The sequence below is a fragment of the Uranotaenia lowii genome, chromosome 2 (assembly GCF_029784155.1).
Source record: "Uranotaenia lowii strain MFRU-FL chromosome 2, ASM2978415v1, whole genome shotgun sequence".
NCBI lineage: Eukaryota > Metazoa > Arthropoda > Insecta > Diptera > Culicidae > Uranotaenia > Uranotaenia lowii.
The window spans coordinates 202,703,108-202,725,778 of record NC_073692.1 but is presented as its reverse complement, the minus strand read 5'-3'; the positions used below and the strand labels follow the sequence as shown (position 1 = coordinate 202,725,778).

General features: G+C 39.0%; 1 protein-coding gene across 6 annotated transcripts in view; it reads left to right on the top strand.

Moving 5' to 3' along the window:
* LOC129749513 (uncharacterized) overlaps positions 1 to 5,306 on the top strand; it is a 98,203-nt gene extending 92,897 nt beyond the window's left edge. For all 6 annotated transcript variants that reach the window (XM_055744493.1, XM_055744488.1, XM_055744492.1 and 3 more), the window contains 3 exons: positions 3,699 to 3,851; positions 3,997 to 4,180; positions 4,422 to 5,306. In XM_055744493.1, coding sequence (XP_055600468.1) covers positions 3,699 to 3,851; positions 3,997 to 4,180; positions 4,422 to 4,807 — 723 coding nt within the window. In that variant the 3' untranslated portion in view covers positions 4,808 to 5,306. The remainder of the gene's footprint in view (positions 1 to 3,698; positions 3,852 to 3,996; positions 4,181 to 4,421) is intronic.
* Positions 5,307 to 22,671: the final 17,365 nt, after the last annotated feature.

The following is a 22,671-nucleotide window of genomic DNA, read 5'->3' as shown; positions in this document are numbered from 1 at the left end:
GGAAAAAAACATAAAAATCATTCGTCAGCTTTTCGGATGAATTTTCAAGCTTTTTTTGTGATACCACCCATCATTTTCTGTACAGTACTGCTGGTAAATTCATTCGCCATCTTGTTCCACCACTTTTCCATTTGAGCGGGGTTTTTCATGGTTCTGCTAAATTTCTTCAACTGCCTTTAACTATGTATTGCCCAATATTTCTCGATGGGATGAAAATCCGGACAGTTTGGTGGATTGATACTTTTTTCAACAAAATCACTCTTGTTTTCCTTATACCATTTAACGACATCCCGGTTGTAGCGGCATCTTGCCAGGCTCGGCCAGAACTTCACCGGACTTTTGTGGGACCGAAAGAATGGCTAAACCCTCTTCTGGAGACATTCTTTTTTGTAAACATTTCCATTCATTGTGTCCCCAGTGATGAAAATCTTAGACTTCTTCCCACAACTACAGATCCCTTGCCAAATCATCAACTTACGAGCAAATTTATCTGCGAAAACAAACTTGAATCTACCCGCAACATTCCCTTTATGCTTCGCAAGGTAAAATTTGTTACCGGGTATTTGACCAAAATCCATTTTGACGTAAGTTTCGTCGTCCATCAAAATGCATTCGTTGTACTTCAACACTTTCTCGTACAAGTTCCTTGCCCTGGTTTTGGCGACCAGGTTTTGTTTCAGCGTCCTGTTGGGGTGTTTACTTGTATGATACGACCGCAAGCCTTCTCGCAAACAAATTCGTCGAGCTGTACTGTGGTTCGTCTTGAGCTTTTTCGCCAAATCACGCAAGGAGATTCCAGGATTATTGTGAACTGATCGAATTACCTTTGCTCGCAGCTTCCGGTCATATGTTCCACTTTTACGCCTGGTTTGTTTTGCTCGATCCACCGTAAGGGTCTCTCGGTAACGTTGCAGCACCGAATTTACAGTCGATTTTGGATATTTTAGGAATTTCGCGATCTTTACCCCTGACCACGTCCGTCGGTTTCTCTACGTGAGTGTGCAGAATTTTCTCTCGCCTTTCGCGTTCCATCGTCGATAACTTTTAACTGACTGCTTCAATCTTGATGAAATTTTCACCACTAAGTAAACAAACCATCCGGATCAAAACACTGCCAATAGATTCGTGATGTGGCAACTAGGGACGCTGCAGTGAATGAAAAGATGCGACCAGATTATATGTGAAACAAACTTTACTTTTAGTTTTCAAGGATCTAAAATCGATTTTGGATGTTAACAACATCTGGAGTTTTGATTTACAATATAAAGATGATTTCATATTATTTACTGAAACTTAATCTCATAATTTCTTTTTATCAATGGTTTTCTTTTATTGATATTTTTCGGAGATTTAATTAAGACGAAATTAAAACTGCTGTTTTTTTTACGTTTCGGCCTACTGAACTTCAGCTATCTTCAGAAAAACTGTTTTCTTGATCTGAAAAAAGCGTCATGAGTTCTTCAATAATGTCAAAATGTAGGTTTTACTGGTATGGACTCTCTACCCTCTTCCGTTTCCAAAGTGGGAAGGTCTCACGAACTACACCATTGACATTGTGAGTGTCTTAATGATGTCAAAAGCCACATTTGGCTATCTTTGTTTGATAAGTTTGATAAGCCAAATATCCGTACACAAACAACCTCACTTTTAAAATTAGGTCCCTTCTGATTGATTAACTCTCGATTTATGCGAAAAAATCACGTTTATGAGCCAAACCCCACCCTTTTTGTTTAGGTTAGGCGTTTCTAATATGCATACCAACTTTTTCGTACCCATCACTTTAAAAGTTCTGAAGCTAAACAACACAATTTTAATTAGATATGTTCTCGGGTTGTGCGAAAAATTGTATGGGGCCCCTCATCCCCAATGGAAGGATGAATAATACTACTCATTAAACTGAATCAAAGCAATTGAAAGATTCCCTTTAATTCCCTTTTTAAATAAGAATTCAAGGGAATCTTTCGATTGCTTTGATTCAGCCATATTTCCAAATTTTCAATTCAGCAATGGTACCTAATCCAGTTCCTTACTACAAATTTTCATCCCATTCGCAAAAATCAGGCAAAATTAGGCAAATTCAATGGCTCATCATGTTGTCAGGATGAGCCTAAAAATATCAGGCAAATCCTGAAAAATTAGGCATATTGGCATCTCTGTTTGTCAGGTAACAAACGTTCGTGCGCATTTTGTGTTCGTTCTGTTGTTTCGTTGTGTGACACATAACGCGTTAAACTCGCAAGAAATCAGCAGAACGAATTTTTTGAAGCGAGTTTACGCATGTCTAGTTTTGAAAGCTGTAACTGAATATGGTAGAAATTTCTCGTTGGAATATGTTTGAATCACAATTTTGATATGCTCTCCTCTCTTCTGATCGGGATGTCAATAATCCGCATTTTTCGCTAAAAGCACGCCTAATGCTGCTTCTTTCTTGGTTTTTTATTTTAGTTTATGGCATATCGGAAAATTCTAATTCTAATTAGAGAGTAATAAAGACAGAAATGAAAATTGATAGGTGGAAAGGTCGCTTTGGGTAGAAGAAAAGAATAGATGGTGAAAATGTCAGCAAAGGGCTTTGTGTTACCGGCAGCTCTAAACTACTTGTGTGATTTGTTGCCCAGCACCAGCTGGTTGTTTGCAGTAAGTGACGAAGAAGCCACATTGCTACCCACAACCAACTACGGATGGGTCGAACACATAAGGTTGCACCCGACCGGGCAAAAAATCACACAAGCAGCGCTCACATGTGCTGTTTCGATTGCTTAACCAATTCTATCGATGCGTGCTACTCGTTCGGGTTCGGTTTCATAAATAAAGATTCAATTTTATGTCCGTTGAGCAGAATTCACTTTTTGGTTGACTTTTTGTATTGGCCTTATAATGTATGGTGGTGGATTAAAGTAATCGGAACAAAAGTCTAGACTGCATGGCTCTGGTGAAGCTTTCCTATTACTGAACTAGTTCGAGGGATGTGACCGATTGGGAAGCAGGTGCTTTACCAATCCATCAGGTTGGATGTATGGGTGAACGTAAATGCGCCTCTCGCTATTACTTGTCCCAGCCATTCAATTGATGCAGGACAAAGAGTCTAGAACGCACCTTTGAAGCTTTCCATAAAAAATATGCTCTTGGATCAATTTCAACACCTTTAAATTTTCTTTGAATAAGCATCTGCTTTATCCATCCGTCATTTCTTTCCAAGCTGTAATTTTTCTATCAAGAATTTTTCATCATAACGTTCACTGCAATGCCATTAAACTAGCATATAATAATAATTTACCGACGGTGACCATTCGTTAAAAAGACTTTCAGTATACAGGAAGGCTCAACTCGATATAAAAAAAATGTTCACAGTTATCTCTTAACATGGTTGTCATACCTTAACATGGTTGATCAAGTCCCCGCACATTCAGCAGTGCTTTGCGTAAAACACACTTTTCACCGCTACATTTTCTAGAGCTCCGTACTTTCTCTTTCTCTTTCATGCGGTGTAGATTTTAACATGTTCCGGTAGCATGATTGCATTTTTTTTTTTCAAATGAAAAAATCTACCAAAATAACTACATACCCGAAAATGTTTCTATGTAGCTTGATCAAAATCAAGCTTTTGAATTAAAGGTTTCTAACTTAATATCATCTTGGTATCAACAATCAATAGTCTACTGAAAAATAACGATATTTTTTTTCTTCTTTAATTCCAGGGCTCCAAGGAACCGCTGTTGTACATTCTCGACTGCATGTTCTCAGTGCTGGTGATTGGATCACTGGTGGTGTTCGTGTGGCGAGGATTCTGGGTACTTCTGGACACTCAACTATTCCCGGAAGATCGCGCCCTGTCGGCGTGGGCATCAGTGGTAAGTTCTATTGAAGTTTATCCTTTTCACAAATTTCGTTCGATTTAAATAACAATCAAGCGTTCGAATAGTGCAAATTGTTGCTATTTAGTTCCATTGAATCTCTAATATTAAGCGTCTTTCATCTTTTGTCCCATCTTAATAGCTAATAGGCTACGGAGTGACCGGAGTCACCTTCTCCCTGCAGCCGGCAATGCGATGGGCTTGCGATCGACTGAACGGTGTTTGGCGCGTTGTTGTCGCTGATTTGTTCCTATTCTTTAGCTTCCTTGGCACAATCAACGTGTGGCGTGGTGTGTGGCACGTACTGGACCATTACTTCCTACCAGGTTAGTGCCTAATTCGAATTCCCTTTATCATTCTTTACAAAGCCTAATTGACAAAGTCAGGTTCACGAGTTCACAAGTTCAAATTCGAAGGATAGACTCTCAAGTGACAATTGTGTGTCACTTAAGTAAAACCTTGATTCAGCTTTATCTAGCTCTGTGAGATCTTTTTAATTCAATATAAGCTCTATAGAACCAATCAAGAGGACGATGAAGTTATAACAAATCTCTTCCCAACGCACAGAAAATCGTCTGCTAAGCGACTGGATCACCCACATCGTCTCACTGCTGCTGCTGATCCTGCTGAACTGTTCCAACTCGGTGTTGGTGCGGGGGGTTTACATCGATGCCGAAGAACCTGCGGGCGAGTGCGTCGTGTTCCCGGTCTACTACATCCGGCTGTTCTTCCAGAAGGAGCGCAGCAAAAAGCAACGGAAGCTGCTCGAATCTCTTAGCCGGGCCTCCGATTACAACAACGTCAGCAGCGTCCTGCTGGAGAAAAAACCCGCCAAGATCGTCGAACAGAACCACCAAATTAGCCGAAACTTGGAAGCCGTGCCACTAACGATACTCGATAGCGATAAGACCAAGGGCGATCTGCACATTTCACTCGAAAACGAAAAGCAGTGATGACCGCCCCCCACTTTCCCTTACAACAAAAATGAGGAGGTGAACCCAAACCTGAAATGGGTTTGCCCACTAATTGAACCTAACCAAATCAACGAAAGAAAAAATCGATACATTCCTTTTATACATGAATATAACAAAATAAGAGAATACGGAAGGAGACATTAAAATTGGAAAATGCGAATCTGAAGTCCACAACCTAGAATTTCTACGATTGGCCGCTTGTGAGAAAACTATTTTGTATTTGTCTTAAATAAATTTATACTGTGTATGTTGACTAGGGCTAAGTATTAATTGTTAGTAAGTGATTCCTCTTTAAGTGAAGAAAAAAACAAACGCAAACACAAGCACATAAACAACAACAGCAACACGATATGGACAAAAACCATGTATATGTACAGAGCAACGATGTAAGCATTCCTCTAATTTATCAATACGTTTTCGTATGTTTTAGAATAATAAAAAAAAAAACAAAGGTGACCTTAAACTTATACTATGCGAAAAAAAAGTTGTATCCAGTTTCGATGGGTAGAACAGAAAAGAAAATATATGATAACATTCTCAATATTTAAAGAAACTTCAAAAGCTTCAAATAGGAATTAATTGGTTTTTAGTTGGTCGGCATTAACAACTACATAAAATGAGCAGTAAGGGTCTGCAAATGTCTGCACACAAAATTTATTCTCAGAACTCGATTTTTTTCAATTAATATCGAATTTTTAGGGTGTATTGAGAACGAATCGGAGGTTCAGCACCATTCGTTTAATTTATACCGGTTATGTGTCCTAATGTGCGAACTTTGGCATCACCCCAGCCATAAGGTTATTTACACCTTCAAAATCGACAGACAGAATAACCCTAAATTATTTAAGAAAGTTTTCCTTGCAAATGCCCAGTATGCATGGGCAGTTCCAGAGTATTAGGAGAATAAGATCTTTTCAATTCGGCCAGAAGATTTTCAAGCTCTTTTGGAATTTTGGAGAAGGAGAATCCAGATTTACAGTGTACTACGCTAGCCAAGTTGAACACTTTTTAAGAACTACGACAAGTTAATGGAATCTGGTTGAAATCTGCCTTTAAACTTTAAGCACAGACTAATCTTTCAGGTCCCGTTATCAATTACATTAAACAGTCAGACGTTCATGAAACCGATTTATGATACCAACAGTGGAGAATTCGCGATTTCCATGTCTACCGATTTCTTCAGATCCTTATTATCGCAGTACACATCAAGAAAAATTCGTGTAATTTAAGATTGAAAACGATGAACGAAAGCGGAACACCGTTTGTGATCTAAAATTACATCGTCCTTACATCGAGGAGTGTAATTTTATACCAAAAACGATGCACGAAAAGAGAACAGCATATTGTCGTGTAAAAATACACAGCAATGTAAGATTTTAGATTTCTTTCGGAATATTAAATTTTTTTTATGAAATATTGGGATATTATGAATCGTTTGAGTAGAAAAATACACTATAGTTTACTATTATTAACCATTTATTTATAAAAAACTAGCTGATCCCATACGAACTCCGTTTCGCTTTCAACTTGGAATATATCATGAACAGTTTGTATGAATAGCCAATCGCCAAGCATTTTCCAGTTGCAATTCCGAATGCATTTTTAAGCAATAACTGCAATAATGTTGAACACGTTTTATGTGCGTTCACTTTTTCTGTCGTTTACTACTAAATTTGAAATAAGGAATCCATTGACCGTGCCAAAACACCCCCGTTTATGAATTTTCGTTTCGATGCGATACAAACTCACGTGATTATTGGAAAGCAAATTTGATAGTTAATATGATCCCTTTTTTGTCGTTTGATACAAATATTAAATCAGAAATCAATTTACTCGGTTTTCCGAGCTTTGATCCCTGAAATATATTGCCCTTCCTTTATAACTCCCGTGTGCTAATTTTCAAACCGATTCATTGCATAATAACGTCAATATCGCAAAAAAAAACAGTGAATAGATAATATGGACGTCCTCTTTGGCAGAACCCTGATCCAAAATTGTATAATTTGAATCAATTGTTCGTCCTTAATAATTTCTATGTACAAATTTTCATCTCAATCCGATGCATAATAACGTCAATATCACAAAAAAATTACAAAAGTAATATGGATGACCCCTTTTTCCGGTCCCTTACATAAAATTTAATACCTGAAATCTTTTGCACATCATTCAAAATTATCGTGTACCAATTTTCATCTTAATCCGATGTATAATAACGTCAATATCGCAAATATAGCGAACAGTTAGAATGAAGGGTCGTCCCTGACTCACTTGCCCCTTATTCAAAATTTAATACTTGCAATCGATTGCGTGTCCCTCAAAATATCCGAACGCAAATTTTCTTCTTAATCCGATGAATAATAACGCCAAATTCACATGAATATTGAAAGTTGATATGGACGACCCCTTTTGCTGACCCCTTACACTGAATTCGATACCTGGAATCGATTGCTTGTCATTCGAAACTCTTGTGTACCAATTTTCATATGAATCCGATGTATAATAACGCCAGTATCACAAAAATAGCGAACAGTGAATATGGACGACCCCTTTGGCTGGCCCCTTATACAAAATTTGATATCGGCAATCGATTGCCCGTCTCTAAAACCATCCGAGCGCAAATTTTTATCTCAATCCGATGAACACTAACGTCAATATCACTAAAATATTAAAAAGTTGATATGGGCGACCCCTTTTGCTGACCCCTGACCCAAAATTCAATACCTGAAATCGATTTCCCATCTCTCAAAACCCCCATGTGCAAATTTTCATCACGATCCGACAAAAAATAACGTGATAAACGCGAAAACAATATTTGTCTTGTATGAACGACCCCCTTCAGAAGGGGTCATCCGAAAATCTGAAAACATTTTTCATCATTCCTGGTCCTAATGAGCAACCATGCCAAATTTCAGCTCTATAGCTCTTAAGGCGGCTGAGTCTATAGAGGACAAACAAACAAACAAACCCACAGAAATTGCTTTTTATATATATAGAAAAACATAAATACTAAAGAAAAAAAAAGTACACCCACAATCAAGAGCACCGCCAGGCTGGCGCACTGTTTAATACGAAGATGTCCATTCTGCTAATGTTCTAATCGGTCAGCGTCACTGGGAGACCACAGGGAATTCCGTTCCGGACTGTAATGGTCCGGATTTAACTCGAATTGTTCTGGCAAATTCTTTTCCTGGGAATCAAGTTCCGGATCCCACTTCAAAATCTGCCGTCGCTGTAATCGAGAAACAAATAATTAATTTCAACAACATCATTCGTTTGTTTTTAAATTTAAAAACCCACCACTTTTACCATAGAGATGATGGAGCTTCGTCTTAGAATGAAGACACTCGGTTTCCGAAAAATGACTCGACTGGCAAATTGCACAAACAAAAAGATATAATTTTACACTGCTTGTGATATAAATTTCATTGGCCGCTTTATTTTTAAATCATGGAATGTAAAATTATACCAAATCAACTAATTTTTATTCGCTTTTTGAGAAAAGACTTAAATTACATCCAAAAGAGTGGAAAATTACATCTTTTTATTATGATACTTATGAAAAAATAGATCACTCGTGTTTTAGATTCCGTATACTTTTAGAAATTTTTTGCTTTGTAGAATACTCGTGCAGAACATTTGAATTTTTTCGTAAACTGACTAGGTACATTGGTTTATTTAAAACAATCTTGACTGCTGAAGAATTGTGCCAGATTGCTTATCTTCAATCTTCAACTAGTCGCTAATAGGGGGTATTTTTTCAGAGGCTGGCAATCCAGAAACACGCATCAAGCGGATAGTTATTATGAGATTTAAATTGTAATTTGTTTACCAAAAATGTTTGAGAGCCTCGTCTATTAAAGATCAGTATCTATATGTGCGTCACAAAGAAAAGTGATTTTCCTTACCATTTTAGTTCCTTTCTTTCCGACTTACGTTACACACTTTCGCCAAGAGCAGTTTGATAGTGTTACTAACAGGGCCCAAAAGAATTCTAGGAACGTGAATTTCACTAAATTTTGAACAATTTTTTCAAGTGGTTACGAGATAGCTTCTAAACAACAAGTGCTTGCCTAAAAAGTGCTTCGACGCGGTCGTGGAATATTTTTGACAATCTTGAAGGATCTACCTTAAAAATTGGCCCTAGACGAAACAGTTAAGTATTTACTATTTAACCTTGTTCTAGAGGTAAAATCTATCAAGAGGACTTTGAAGACTCACTGGTAGGCAGGCATTAGAGTTTGAACGGAGACGGTCAACTCCATGAAAGCCATGAAGGCGAGGATCCTTCGATACGGAACATAGCTAAGAAGGTCTACACCCATAGAACAGGTTGCAAAACTCCAATGTCTATTTAGCAAATCTGTGTGCCGAAAAAGCGCTGAAAAGTGTACTGTACAAAAATGATATGATTGGAAAAGCACTACTGGCAAAAAGTCTCGAGCTCCCAAGCAAAATGATGCATGACCACTACATTCAAGCAAAACAAGAAAATCATTTTATGGAGTTTTCATTCTGTTGGATAATTCATCGCATAAAAAATATAGTGAGAATCGAACTTGTTTTGGTAAAATCATGTTAGCTAGTGGTAGTGCAGTAGAAGGTAGAAGAACAGACAGACGTCAGAAGCTGATCACCCGAAAGTGATCTAAAATGGGAAAGCTCACTTAAGCTCTGTTCAACTACTCGAATTCTAGCATATTTTCTCTCTGAAAAGAACACTATCAAAATGTAAATGTGTGAAATCTGTATTGATAGGAGATATTTGTTTTATATTCTGTTCCATCATTCGCCACTTTTTGTACAACACAAATGTAGATACAGTCCAAACCAAACCGCCGAGCTATTAAGATCGCCCCCAATAAACACCCAATCAATCGAACCGAAATAAAATTGTCGTTTTGAAGTTGAGTTTAAAATCAAATTCGCGAGTTTCGAATCGTGTCCGAAATTGTGTTCCGGCCCCAAAACATTTGGTCCTTCGAGCCGGATGACCGTCCGGAAAGTGGTTCTGGAACAAAAATCGGACTTAAGTAAAGTTGGACTTAGCTCGACAGCAGCAAAGGTGTGAACCATTTTGGGTTCACAAAATCGCCATAGCAAAAGTGAACAATCGAACAGAAGTGATTGTGGCATAGAACAATAAAAGTGCATCGTTCGCCATTTACGCTTGGCTTGGATGCAATTAAGTGCATCGGACAACAGTTGTCAGCCATCGCGAAATCCTTAAAGTGCGAATACCAGAAGCATACTCGTGAACTGAAGCAACGAAAGTTCAGCTGATCTAGCAGCAACAATAAGGCAGAAGACAGCTGATCGGCCAGCAACCCAGCTGATTTACAACCAGCAAACGACGCAACGTCTGAAGGAGCAGTTTTTTGGAATATTACAGCAGGAAGTATTCAAAGGCTTGGTGCATGAGGCCAAAGTGCAAATTTAATAAAGAAATTAAATTGTGAATTGATCTTTAGTTGCATGAAGTGTGTGCCCTGTCCGTTTAACTAAACATTGGTCTTGGTAATCGATTGGCATATTTTACTTTGCTTTGCACATTGGTTGTGCCCACTCGCTGCTGTCAATATCGGGTTGCAAGTCTCGTAATTCGCGTCGCGATCGGTTGGAACGTCGAGTTGATCAAAATTAAGTGCAAATACCCTAAGTCAGAAGCACATAAGGTGCATGTCAGAGCACATTAAGGTGCAAGTCAGTAGCACAGAAGGTGCAAGTCAGTTATATTGGTCAGAATTATTCAGTACTGGACGGATTGGGTCCAAGGTGTTTGAGTTTGTCAGAAAATACAAGTTTGTTGAAGAATTTAAGTTTGAGTCAGAAACTTGTCAGAATTAAGTCTGAATGGTCAGAAATAAAGTTTGAGTCGGAGATCTTATCAGAATTAAGTCTGAATCAGTTCGTGTCGGAATTCTTAAGTGAATATTGTTGGAATCTTGTTTGAAACTTGTCAGAATTGGATCTGAGTCGAAATTTAAGTTTTTGTCAGAAATCTTGTCTGAATATTGTCGGAAATTTCGCCCGAAATATTGTCAGAAATTAAGTCAGTGAAATTTGGTCTGAAACTTTTTAGAAATTGAGTCAGTTAACAAATCGTCTGAAAAATTGTCAAATACTAAGCCTGTGTCAGAAAACAAAGCGCCAGTTTAAGAACTTGTCTGAAGGTACAAGTTTGAATTCGTCAGAAATTGGAAGCCTGAGTCAGTTATTAGTAGTTCTGTATTGGACAAATCGGGTCCAAGGGTATCTGATTTGTCAGAAATTGAAAATAGTTCGATATTTTGTCAGAAATTAAGAACAAACTCCTGAACTTCAACGATTAATTCGCCTACGTCAGCATTTGAGTCAGAAATTCGTCAGTTTTGGGCAAATTTGGTCCAAGTTTGTCAGATATTTTGTAAATTGGAAACTATTCTCTACATTTGCCCACACTTGGGTTGAATCGCTGCTTTTTCAGCTCTGAAAGGTCAGAGTGTTTGAATTTAAGTTAGAAGTGGACAAAGTTTCCGGTCAGAATGGCGAAAAATGTTCAGTTGAAGTTGTTGCAGAAAAGAGAACGGCAAATAGTGCTTCTCATGGACAGTGTCGACCGATTCATACAGAATTACGAACCAGAACGTGATGAGTGTCAGATTGCTTCAAGGCTCGGAGCCTTGGAGCCTGTGTTTAATGAGTTTCATGAAGTGCGCAGTAAAATTGAGCTGATCTTTTATGAAAGTGAAGAGAAGAAAGCCAAAGACCTCTACGGTGACGCCAAGGATGAAGCTGAAGCTCAACGTGAGGAAGAAAACGACAGGCTGCTGCTGAGTTTTGAAGACCGTTTCTTCCAGTTGAAGGGTGCACTGTCGAAACTTCAAAACAAACCCGAGCGAGCTCCGAACGTAGACGACTCTTCACACATTCAAGGCCATGCCTCCATGGGGTCGAGAGTTAAGCTGCCAGAAATCCGATTGCCTAGCTTTAGTGGAAAACTTCGCGAATGGGTTTCATTCCGCGACAGTTTTCAAAGTTTGATCCACAACAACAGACAACTCGCCCCCATGGAGAAGTTCTCATACCTCAGGTCATCTTTAAGCGGCGAGGCACTCGAAGAAGTTCTCTCTATCGAACTGTCAGACGTCAATTACACTGTCGCCTGGGAGATTCTGACAGAACGATATGAAAACAAGAAGTTGATAGTGAAGGCGTACTTAGACGCACTGTTTTCACTAGAACCGATAAGAAAAGAGGGGTACGAGAGCATCAACAATCTCATATCTGAATTCGAGAAGAACCTGATGATGCTGCAGAAGGTCGGTGAAGACACTGATGGTTGGAGCACCATTCTAGCGCACATGCTTTACACGCGACTGGACTCTGTCACTTTAAGAAGCTGGGAAACACAACAGAACAGCAAAGAAGTACCGAAATACGAGGACATGAGGAAGTTTCTGCGCAGCTACTGTTCCGTTCTGCAGTCAGTTGCTCCAGCCAAAGAACCCCGCTACAACGTCACCGATCATCATCAGTCGAGAACCCAATCAGCAAGCTACACAACGTTTAAGTCCTCAAACCAGTGCCCGTTTTGCAATGAAACGTGGCACTCACCGTTTCACTGTCAGAGATTCCTTCGATTGAAGATATCAGAACGTGTTGAAGCCGCCAATCGAAGTCGAGTCTGTCGGAATTGTCTGCAGCCTGGTCATTTTGCGACGAACTGCACTCGTAGCAGTTGTCGGTTGTGTCAACAAAAGCATCACACTATGTTGCATGCTACGCGATCCTCCGTTCCAAATCCGTCGAATCCGAGACTCAGTCAACTGTCAAACGCACAACCTTATCAAGAAAGCACCCATATTATTCCACAGCAAGCCTATCAACAGCAAAGACAACAAACCATGCCAATAGTTACGGAAACACACACTCAATCACAAAATGCAACACACAATTCACCAAACACAACCACACAAATCAATTCACCTATGCCAAGCACAAGCCAAAGCTACGTAGCACTATCTGTTAAGCCAACATCAAATACTCTGCTTCCTACCGCTCTCATCAAGATCAAAGACCGCTACGGTAACGCTCTGGTAGCCAGAGCCCTGTTGGACTCTTGTTCGCAACATTGTCTGATGACAGAAGAGTTTTCGAGAAAACTGAAGCTCGAAGAAACACCCACGTTTTTGTCAGTCCAGGGTATTGGGTCGTCTGAGTCAGAGTCAACGAAAACCATACGTTCTGAAGTCTGTTCACGTTCGCTAAAAATCTCGGGTTTCAGAGAAACCATACAGTTCTTCGTTTTGCCAAAACTTAAGCTAAAAATACCCACAACATCGTTTGATCCTTCGCCCATGTCGATTCCCGATTCCTCTTTGCTAGCTGACCCTCACTTCCAAGAGTCAAAGCGGATCGATGTCATCATTGGCGCCGAGTACTACACAGATTTGTTGAGGAATGAACGAAGAAAGGTCGCGAAGAATGGTCCCACGCTTCAGAACTCTGTTTTTGGTTGGATTGTGTCAGGTCGAGTGGTCGAATCTCCGCTAAAAGTTTCCCATACCCTAGTCTGTTCGTCAAGCACCTACAGAAGCAGCTCACGTGGTTCTAGGAGCTCGAAACACGCTGCGTTGAGATCTCGAACTGAATTGATGCACCTACAGTCAGAGTTTAAGCAGACTGCCCTACCCAAGAATGAGTCAGATTTGTGTCAGTTCAATGAGTCAAGAGGTACTCATTTTTTGAATAAGCTATGTTACAACTTTATGCCAAATAACAGCAAGGGTTTGCTGAACAAAAATGTCGTCAGATTTTAAGTCAGAGGGAATGAATTCAGTTGAATGTCATTCAAAAAGAAAGTTGTATGATTGAGTCAGAATTTTTGTCACTGAAATCCTAACAGACAAAGTATTCATAGTCTTCCAGAAAACGGTCATGATACTTGGTCAAACACTAAAGCAAATGATTTAAGTTAAGTCCGCCACCCACACCGCTTTAAGTATCCAGAATCGCTTTAAGAACCATGCTTTTTCAAGTATCGTATGTTTTGAAGAATCTTGCCTTCTGAAGAATCATGTCAAGTTAAAAACCATCATACATGCATACCCTTTTGAACACCTACCCTATCGTTTGAAGTATCTTAATCGCTTGAAGTACCCTACCAAAGCCTTTGAAGCTCACCATAAGCTGAAGAACTATGCGCATACCGTTTGAAGGAACATAGCCATCACGTTTTTAAGTCCACCCATAACCTCTGAAGTTCCCCCAAAGCGCTTAAAGAATCATACTTTCTTTAGAACCCGCAGCATATCGTATTAAGAATCAACTCATATAAGAAGCAGATCGTATAAGGTTTAAATTGTTGAAAGTTCCTCGCATCATTCAAATTGACACTATCATTTGAAGGAACCATACTAGTAATCTATCAAATCTGCTGAAGTTTGCCATCTTATCTGCTGATTAACAATCTTTGAGTCAGTTGAATTTTACTGACGATTAAAACAACATCGAGTTAATGAATCATTGTCAGCAGAAGGCTCACCCCATGCTCCACCCTTGTAAGAAGAGTTTCTCTACCTTGTTTTGATCTCAAAGGCTCCAGTAGAAATGTTGAAAGGATGTCATCTTTGTAATGAAAGGGAACCGACGTCATGGAAGGGTGTGCGGAGGCCCAGCACCTCCGCATTCAGGGAAGTTCCAATCTATTCAGGAATTTTACAAAATGCTTAGCACTTTCCCTATGCACACAGGTCGACACCAAACACCCACGCATCCATCGAGCATTTGTGGAGGAGCTTCAAGTCGAGTGAATCGACGCCTATGTCCGAGGTCCACATGCTAATTGAAGGTCAGCATCCGAGCACGTCACCCCGTTGGTACAGCGCCCCGTGAGCAACAAATCCAGCAGCGTGTCGACGACTATATTAGGTCCGGTCCACACAAAATGCCTGCAGGCCATCGAAGTTTCCATCGCTCGATCCCAAAGATTAAGCATTCACATCCGCCGTTGGTCCATCATCACAGTTATTGATTGGCGCAACAACATCTAGCAGCAACAGTCAGATAAACCTAACCATTCTATGATGATTACACGCGAATCGAATTCAGCGTGCACTCCAGATTCGCAGTTCATCCACCGGGTCGAGCAACCCATCTAGTTCAAGCACATCCGGAACTAGCAGTATGTCGGATCATCTGAATAACTCCTTAAGCCTATCCGAAGTTTATCCACTCCCGTGACATCAACACTCATTAGCAGCGAGGTCCAATGGTGCAAGTTCACAATGTCACAATTCGCCGGAGATCCGTTTATCATCCGAAAAGATGCTTGAAGGAAGAAGTACACCATCAATATCAGCACGTAGGTAGCAACAGCAGCGGTTAGTCTACAAAAAACAGGCAATTAAGTTCTAATTCCGGTAGCCAAGAGTTTCGCCAAATACTCACCTGGTTCTACGGAGTATCATCGCTAACAGGCAAACCTGTCGAATGCATGTCAGTCCGGTTCCAAGGTCCGTACGCCACACGGGAAAAGTGCTGCAAACGAAAACAATAAATAACCATCACACATCATCGTCACAATCGACAATAATATCGCCGACAAAATCCAAGCACGGTCGTTGGCAATTTCACGGAACTTCAAGGAAAATAATACACCAAACCTCACCTTGGCAGTTCCAGGTCCAAGACATCCAGAGCAGCACCCAACCAGCACCCAACAGCAACATAAATTCCATCCAGCAGTACTGCAACCGACATCAGTCCCAGCCCCAGCCCAGCGGCTCCAGTCCAGTGATAGCAATTAAAATCTCACAACATTACACTCACTAAAGCTTAGTTCTTTTAGAAATGGGACACTTTCTTTTGCTTATAGCTCGTTTACTAGTAATCGGACATTCAAAATTTTGGCAGCAATTTGTTGCCTGTAAAAAGTACTATTCGACCTATTTTTTTCAAAATTTCAAAATTACGCGTTTTTGAAATATTTATGATGCAAGAGAAAAAGGAAAAAATAATTTTGCACAGTTTCATTCAAGATCCGTCATAATCAAATTGATAGCTGACAAAAACGTTGATTATTCGAAGAGTTACTGTATGTGAGTGGTGGAAAAGTATGCAAATACTTTCAAAAATGTCCACAAAGTTCAAATCAAGCATTGGAGTGAAGCATATGGTCGGCAACTTCGGCTAATTGTCATCAGGGAAGTCAAGTCCCATACAAGCATTTTAATTTAAAAAAAAAGCGAAAAACTAGGGGTAGATCGCTGAAATTTCCAATTTTTTTTTTCTCCGATAAGCTGAAAGTGTTGTCTGGTAATGAGTTATTCAAACCACACCTCAAACACTAAATTTTTGCTAGTTCCAGAGCTCGTTAGCTGTATAGCCGGTTCCAAGGCTATGGGACAAATGATTTCTGATGAACGACAAAATTCATGAAATACCCTATTTTAAACAAATTCCAGCGGTTGAGTCCTATACCATGTCTGCTCGTGGCAAGGTCCCGTGTATATTAAAGTATGAATTTGCTGTTTTTTTTAATGAAATATTATGATTTGCCAGAATTTTGCTCCTGTGGAAAGAAATAACAATATTCAAAACGAAAACTATGGTTTTCGCTGTTTTTAAAAGCCTAAAAGAGTAATCTTTTATGTACCCTTTGCAAACTACGATCTATACTAACCGATTATACTTTAAGTTTAATCTCATGATGGTTTTACTTCGTTATTGCCAGATTTTGCCAGCAGAAATTCCATTAAAAATGCTCAAAAAGTGGCTCAAAAATAATTAAATTTGTTAATTTCGAAACATCTGTATCCACTAAATTGCCCTCAGTTTCTTTTAAAAGAGAAGTATTGCTCCAAAAAGTAGCGGAAATTGAAGGAAGAGGGTGTAGCCACCTAAATACAGATTAGACGAAGTATTAGTTTGAAAAACTGATCAATATCATGACTGAAAAAAGTGTGCGCTAGCTGATGGGAGGTGCCAAGAATAAAATAGAATTAATTCTTACAAAAAAAACGATAAATATTTTTTTCAAATTTTTTCATGAATTATCATAAAATTACCTTCATTTCCTTCATAGAAAGTTTTTAGATCAAACGAAAGGTTTTTGAGATACACGCATTCGTAACTGTCCCATTTCTAAAAGAACTAAGCTTTACTTAACACAAAAAAAAATCACACGAAGCAATGAGCTAAACAAAACAGAAACGACCAAAGTACCGTTAGAATGATCGCAGTAAATTAGCTCAATGTTCAACCAAATCGATAGCTGTAGAAAAGTACCGTTGTTTAGAAATGAGATTTCAAGGCGGGCGGCGTATGTTTTGGTAAAATCATGTTAGCTAGTGGTAGTGCAGTAGAAGGTAGAAGAACAGACAGACGTCAGAAGCTGATCACCCGAAAGTGATCTAAAATGGGAAAGCTCACTTAAGCTCTGTTCAACTACTCGAATTCTAGCATATTTTCTCTCTGAAAAGAACACTATCAAAATGTAAATGTGTGAAATCTGTATTGATAGGAGATATTTGTTTTATATTCTGTTCCATCATTCGCCACTTTTTGTACAACACAAATGTAGATACAGTCCAAACCAAACCGCCGAGCTATTAAGATCGCCCCCAATAAACACCCAATCAATCGAACCGAAATAAAATTGTCGTTTTGAAGTTGAGTTTAAAATCAAATTCGCGAGTTTCGAATCGTGTCCGAAATTGTGTTCCGGCCCCAAAACAGAACTCACTGTAACATCTCATCTTGGCTTGCCAGTCCTATATCTTAACCAATGCACCATCTGAGTAGGTTAGCAATCTGAAGTTTATAGTCATAGTCTTTATGCTTTGTCATCCGGCTTTGTCTTGTAATAGGATATGTGATAGGTTTTATTTGGTTTCTTTCGACATATGCAAAGCGGTTGCACTAGGAAGACAATACCAGTTATAAGAAAGCTTGCTTATGCCGGTCCAATAATACCACCTCCAAGGAAGTTCATTATTGGAGCAGAATTTGATTTGTGAGTGTATATTTCTGTCTGATTTTCCGAAAGATACCAAATAAGTTGGGGTTCAGGTCTAAAGGGTGTCCACGATGAAATTGCCACACACAAAACTGATTCGCAAAATTCGAGTTTTCATCTGATTGCCTTCAAATTTTCAGGGATTGAAAAATAACTATTCAACTTCATTTTATCATTTTACTTGTATTTTATTTACAGTCCATACGCAAATGCCCGCACCTTGGCCTTAACCACGGCCATAAGATTCTGCACAACCTGTGAATCAACAGTTTTTTGCAAGTAAACCCATACCACAGAAAACAGACGTACCAGCTCGAACAAAAAATCTTCAAAAAAAAGTGTGTAAAATTTCAAATGCCGACATCCAAAAAATACGTTGAAAATTGTCTTGAAACATTGCCATCTATTGCGCCGTTCAAAAGTTACAAATCATATTTTCAAGTGCCCGGTTTTCGAAAACGCGGAGGAGCATTATTTACGATAAGTCCTGCCCATCAGAACTGTTTCTAGACAGCTCAAAGCGAGTGACTTTCAAGTATTACTTTTGAATCCCGTTGTCCAAACTTTCTTTAGTTCCTCGACTGACTTCACTACCTTAGGTCGTTTAAGAAGTTGCTGCTCCATAATTGCCCAGTACTTCTCGATGGGGCGGCGCTCCGGAGTGTTGGCAGGATTGAACATTTTCGGCACGAAATTGACCTCATTGCCTGCATACCACTTCAGCACGTCCTTTGAGTAGTGGCATGAGGCCAAATCCGGCCAGAAGATTGTTGGAACTGGCTTGCCAAACCAGGAATCCTTGGCCGTGAAAAACAGGTTGCCGGGGATCTGTTTGATGTCGGCTTTCAAATATGTTTCGTCGTCAATGATGCATCATTCAACTTTCGTCAGCATGTTGAGGTACAACTTCCTGGCACGGGTTTTGGCGAACTTGTTCTGCTTCTCGTCGCGATTAGGGGACTTTTGTACACATAACTTCGGCTTAAGTGCAGCTTCTTAGCCACATCCCGAACGGGGGCGTTCGGGTTTCGGTTGAAGGACCAACTACGTGATTTTTGGTGCTGTACGGAATACGTTTTCCTTCACTTCTGGGCTTCCGATTGGTGGTCAATCGTTCCTCGAACCGCTTAACCACTCGCGACACCGTGAAATTCGCGATTCCCAACGTTTTATCGTTGGAACGTTGCGAGAGATTCTTGTACTCGTGATGAATGTGCAAGATTTTATCACGCACGAACAGTTCTTTAGACTCTATTTCTACGAGTTTTGATCACATGACTTTAAAACTGGTAGGATGTAAACAATACACTATGAACTGAATCCACCCAAATTTTCATTAAATTCTACCGAACGGTTAAAAAGTTAGAGACATTTCATAGTGTTTCAATTTCATCGTGGACACCCTTTACAAGGTATTAAAAGCCATTTTGCGAGTCCATTTATAGAACACGGTGGAAAAATTAGGATATTGTAATTGCAGCAAAAACCTCATTTAAAAAATTAACACAAATGAACAGGTTTGAAGATGCTATTCTAAGTCTTATGAAAGTTATCACGCATCATCAGAGTTATCATCACAACTCAAAAAGATTTTTGAAATTGTTAGTTAATGTCTGTTGTAATGTTAACGGCAAATCAGTTCACGCTTTAAATAACAAACGAGTTTTATTCTATACTCGACGTTTCGGTGTCGCATGACACCATCTTCAGGGATTCTAGTTTTCCATTAAAAGCTTGGACTGATTTGCCATTCCAAACAAACCTCAAATAAATATAGTCGACCACTCGATGAACACGTTGCTAGTTATTTTCAGTACGGTTTGGAATATTCCTTACTGGAGCTTGTCCGGAGGGGTTCCAAAAGAATAAGTATGATCAACTTGATCCGAAGTACTCGATGTGGATATTTTATGGAGATCTGAGTATACTGTGTGGATGTTAAGATGCATTCGAAAAAGTATTTTTAGTACAGTTCTTTAAACTACATATGTTTGAATCAAGAAAAAGTTTGTTTTTTTCTGTGTTAATGTTTAGAAGCATCTTCAAAGATTGCATAAAAAATAAATCTATTGGTTGCAAATTAAAGAACTAATAAATTAATTTAAAACCTTTAGGAACAATCAGTAGTTTACACTCGGAAACTTGAACTGCGATTTCAGCGATTGCGGAGACTTGTTTATGTTTACATTTTGGTTGCTGAAAGTCTCCCATACTTGTTGGGAGACTTGAGACATGCATCTTTTCGTCTAGTTCAAAATGAAGTATCAGCAACTGAAATCGCAGTTCAAGTTGCCGAGTGTGGACGAGGTATTAGATCTCAGAATGTTTTTTTTGTTTCGATTATAGTTGTTTGACCATCTTTGTTGCATTCGCCACTTTATCAACGTTGCAGTTGGCGGACAGTTATTGAAAAACTTATCCGGTACAACAATGTTCGATGTTTACTCTTGGGCTCGAACACACAGACATCGGCTCAAGAAGCAACTGACTTGCTAACCGAGCTATATCACAAGCCCAATTTCAGAATGAGGTAAATGATGTTAACTCCACAACTTCTCAGAGCGAGCTTTACCTCAAACCAACTCAGGACATGATGACATGAGTAGAAAACCCCTATTAACACGTTTTATCGCTTTCCGCAAAACTTTGGTTCTACAAAATTAAACACAACACTTGAGGAAACTCACATAAACTAAATTTGTAGAGTTTGGTCTATGGTCCAAAGGATATCGAAATATAAAATATTGAATTTTGTTGTTCCCCGGCTAAGATTTTTTCACGATCCTTAATGTGTTAAGCTTGTATGACGGATTTTCATTTCATAAAAGAAACTCAAATGTTCTGCTACATATTACCTTTTCCAAACCCCGTGTTGATCATTTCCTCTTAATAATAACATCGTATTTAACCCTAATCCAGGTATAGAAATAAATCCGATTACAAACACAAACAGAGGCTGCCAAACTCAACCGTCTGGCTCTGATCCTTTCACTTAACGCTGGCAAACGATTATAAAACGCTTGGCTGATTAAAGGGCTCAGAAGATAATTGTATTGTGGTTTTATTATCCTCACCCGGACGTCATTATCGTGATATTTCCGGGTTGGGATTTTTTTTTTCTGATGTTTTGCTATTTTGATTGCCTCTGTTGACATTGCCATTTGTCCAATATTTACCTCCGGAGCTAGATTGTTTTTTCGACCGAATCCAATCAGCTGATTAATTTGGTATGTATTGTGTAAATAATGTCTCCGGAGAAAACAAATCGTAACCGGCCAAGGAAAGGCTTGGCATGACCTTGATTCGCATCTCCAATAGAAGTGCCCTCGAAAACGAAAAATAACGGCAACAAAAAGCGGACGCACGCTCTAACGTTCGTAAGAATGACTACGTGCATATATACTAATCAAAAATTAAGTCATTTAGATGGTTTTTATTTGAGGAGGACGGCAGCCGGCGATCTTCCATAGCCGTTTTGACTCGTTCCCGTGTGGCCGGCCAGGTTGCCCCGGTGGGATGTATGGAAAGCGTCCACACGCGGCGGATATGACAGTTTTATATTGCTGCTGCCTGCCATTCGTGGCCGAAAGCGCTCTGCAAACTAATTTGTCAATGAATTGTAAAGCCAGCATGATGTCAATGTGGATAAATTTTGCTCATCCGAACCGTAATGGTTCATTATGGCTAAACTAGTTGTGATGGCTGTGGTATACGTATGATTTTTTAGTTTGCATATTTAATTTATCGAATCTGATAATCCCCCTCTTTCGGAATGGAAGCTGTAATGTAATGAGCATTTCCTATTTTATGAAGCAGGAAGCAAATTTTGCTGCTTACAGTTTCTGGTTCATGTAAAATGTTCTCGGGCTGTATTTGACGTCGGAAGTTGTTCTTGGATAGTTGAAATTTTGAGTAGAATTTCATACCATTGACGAATCAAATGGCAGAATATTGTTAAATATTTGATCAAATATGCATGAAGAAACATACGATGAATTTGCTTGTATAAAAATACGCATTGGAAAAAAGGATCGTCTTTAGAAAATAATAAACAATTTATCGTGGTGCAAAAATGAAGCGGAATTTTATGTTTAACTGGGAGAATTTGTTGTCTGTTTAAACCGTACAGTTGAAAATCAATGTTTGAGAATTCGTCGTGCCAATGATCATCTCAAAATTTTGGGAAACAGTGGTTTTAAATATTTTTTGAAAAATTTTATTAAATCAGAGCTTTAATATAAAAAAAAATATCTGAAAGTTGCACTTATTATAGATAGAGATATGAAAAAATGTTTACCATAATTAACTTAAAATTAATGAACATTTATAGAGGAGTAGGCTCTGCATATCAACAAATTTAATATTGGTCAAAATAACATTAACGTGTCTTTGAATTAAAATAATGACCTATCTGATCCCAACGCTGCAGCCGAAACTTTCTCGCACATCTTGAATTACGCTATCGATTGCCACTTACCAAAACACACTACTGAAATGAATATACGGACTCCTTGGATCAAGACACAACAATTCGAATAAAGACGGCAAAGTGATGTGCCCTTAGAAATTATAACAAGTCAAGATCCTCCAAATGTTTCTGGATGACAATACGACGAACTCTGATCGTGGAGTCTGTGATCTCTTTGTTCAAAAATTCTCGTTTATCTATAAAACAGCTTCAACATCCCCTGAACATTTTTGATAGTGCTGTCAGGAATATTGTTCCACTTGACTTTTCTATAAACAACATTGTAGTTGAGGATGCAGTCATCTTCAAAGCAGCAGCTAAACTCAATAATTCTTTCTTTACGCGTCCGGAAGGAATGCTTGCTACATTTATTAAACA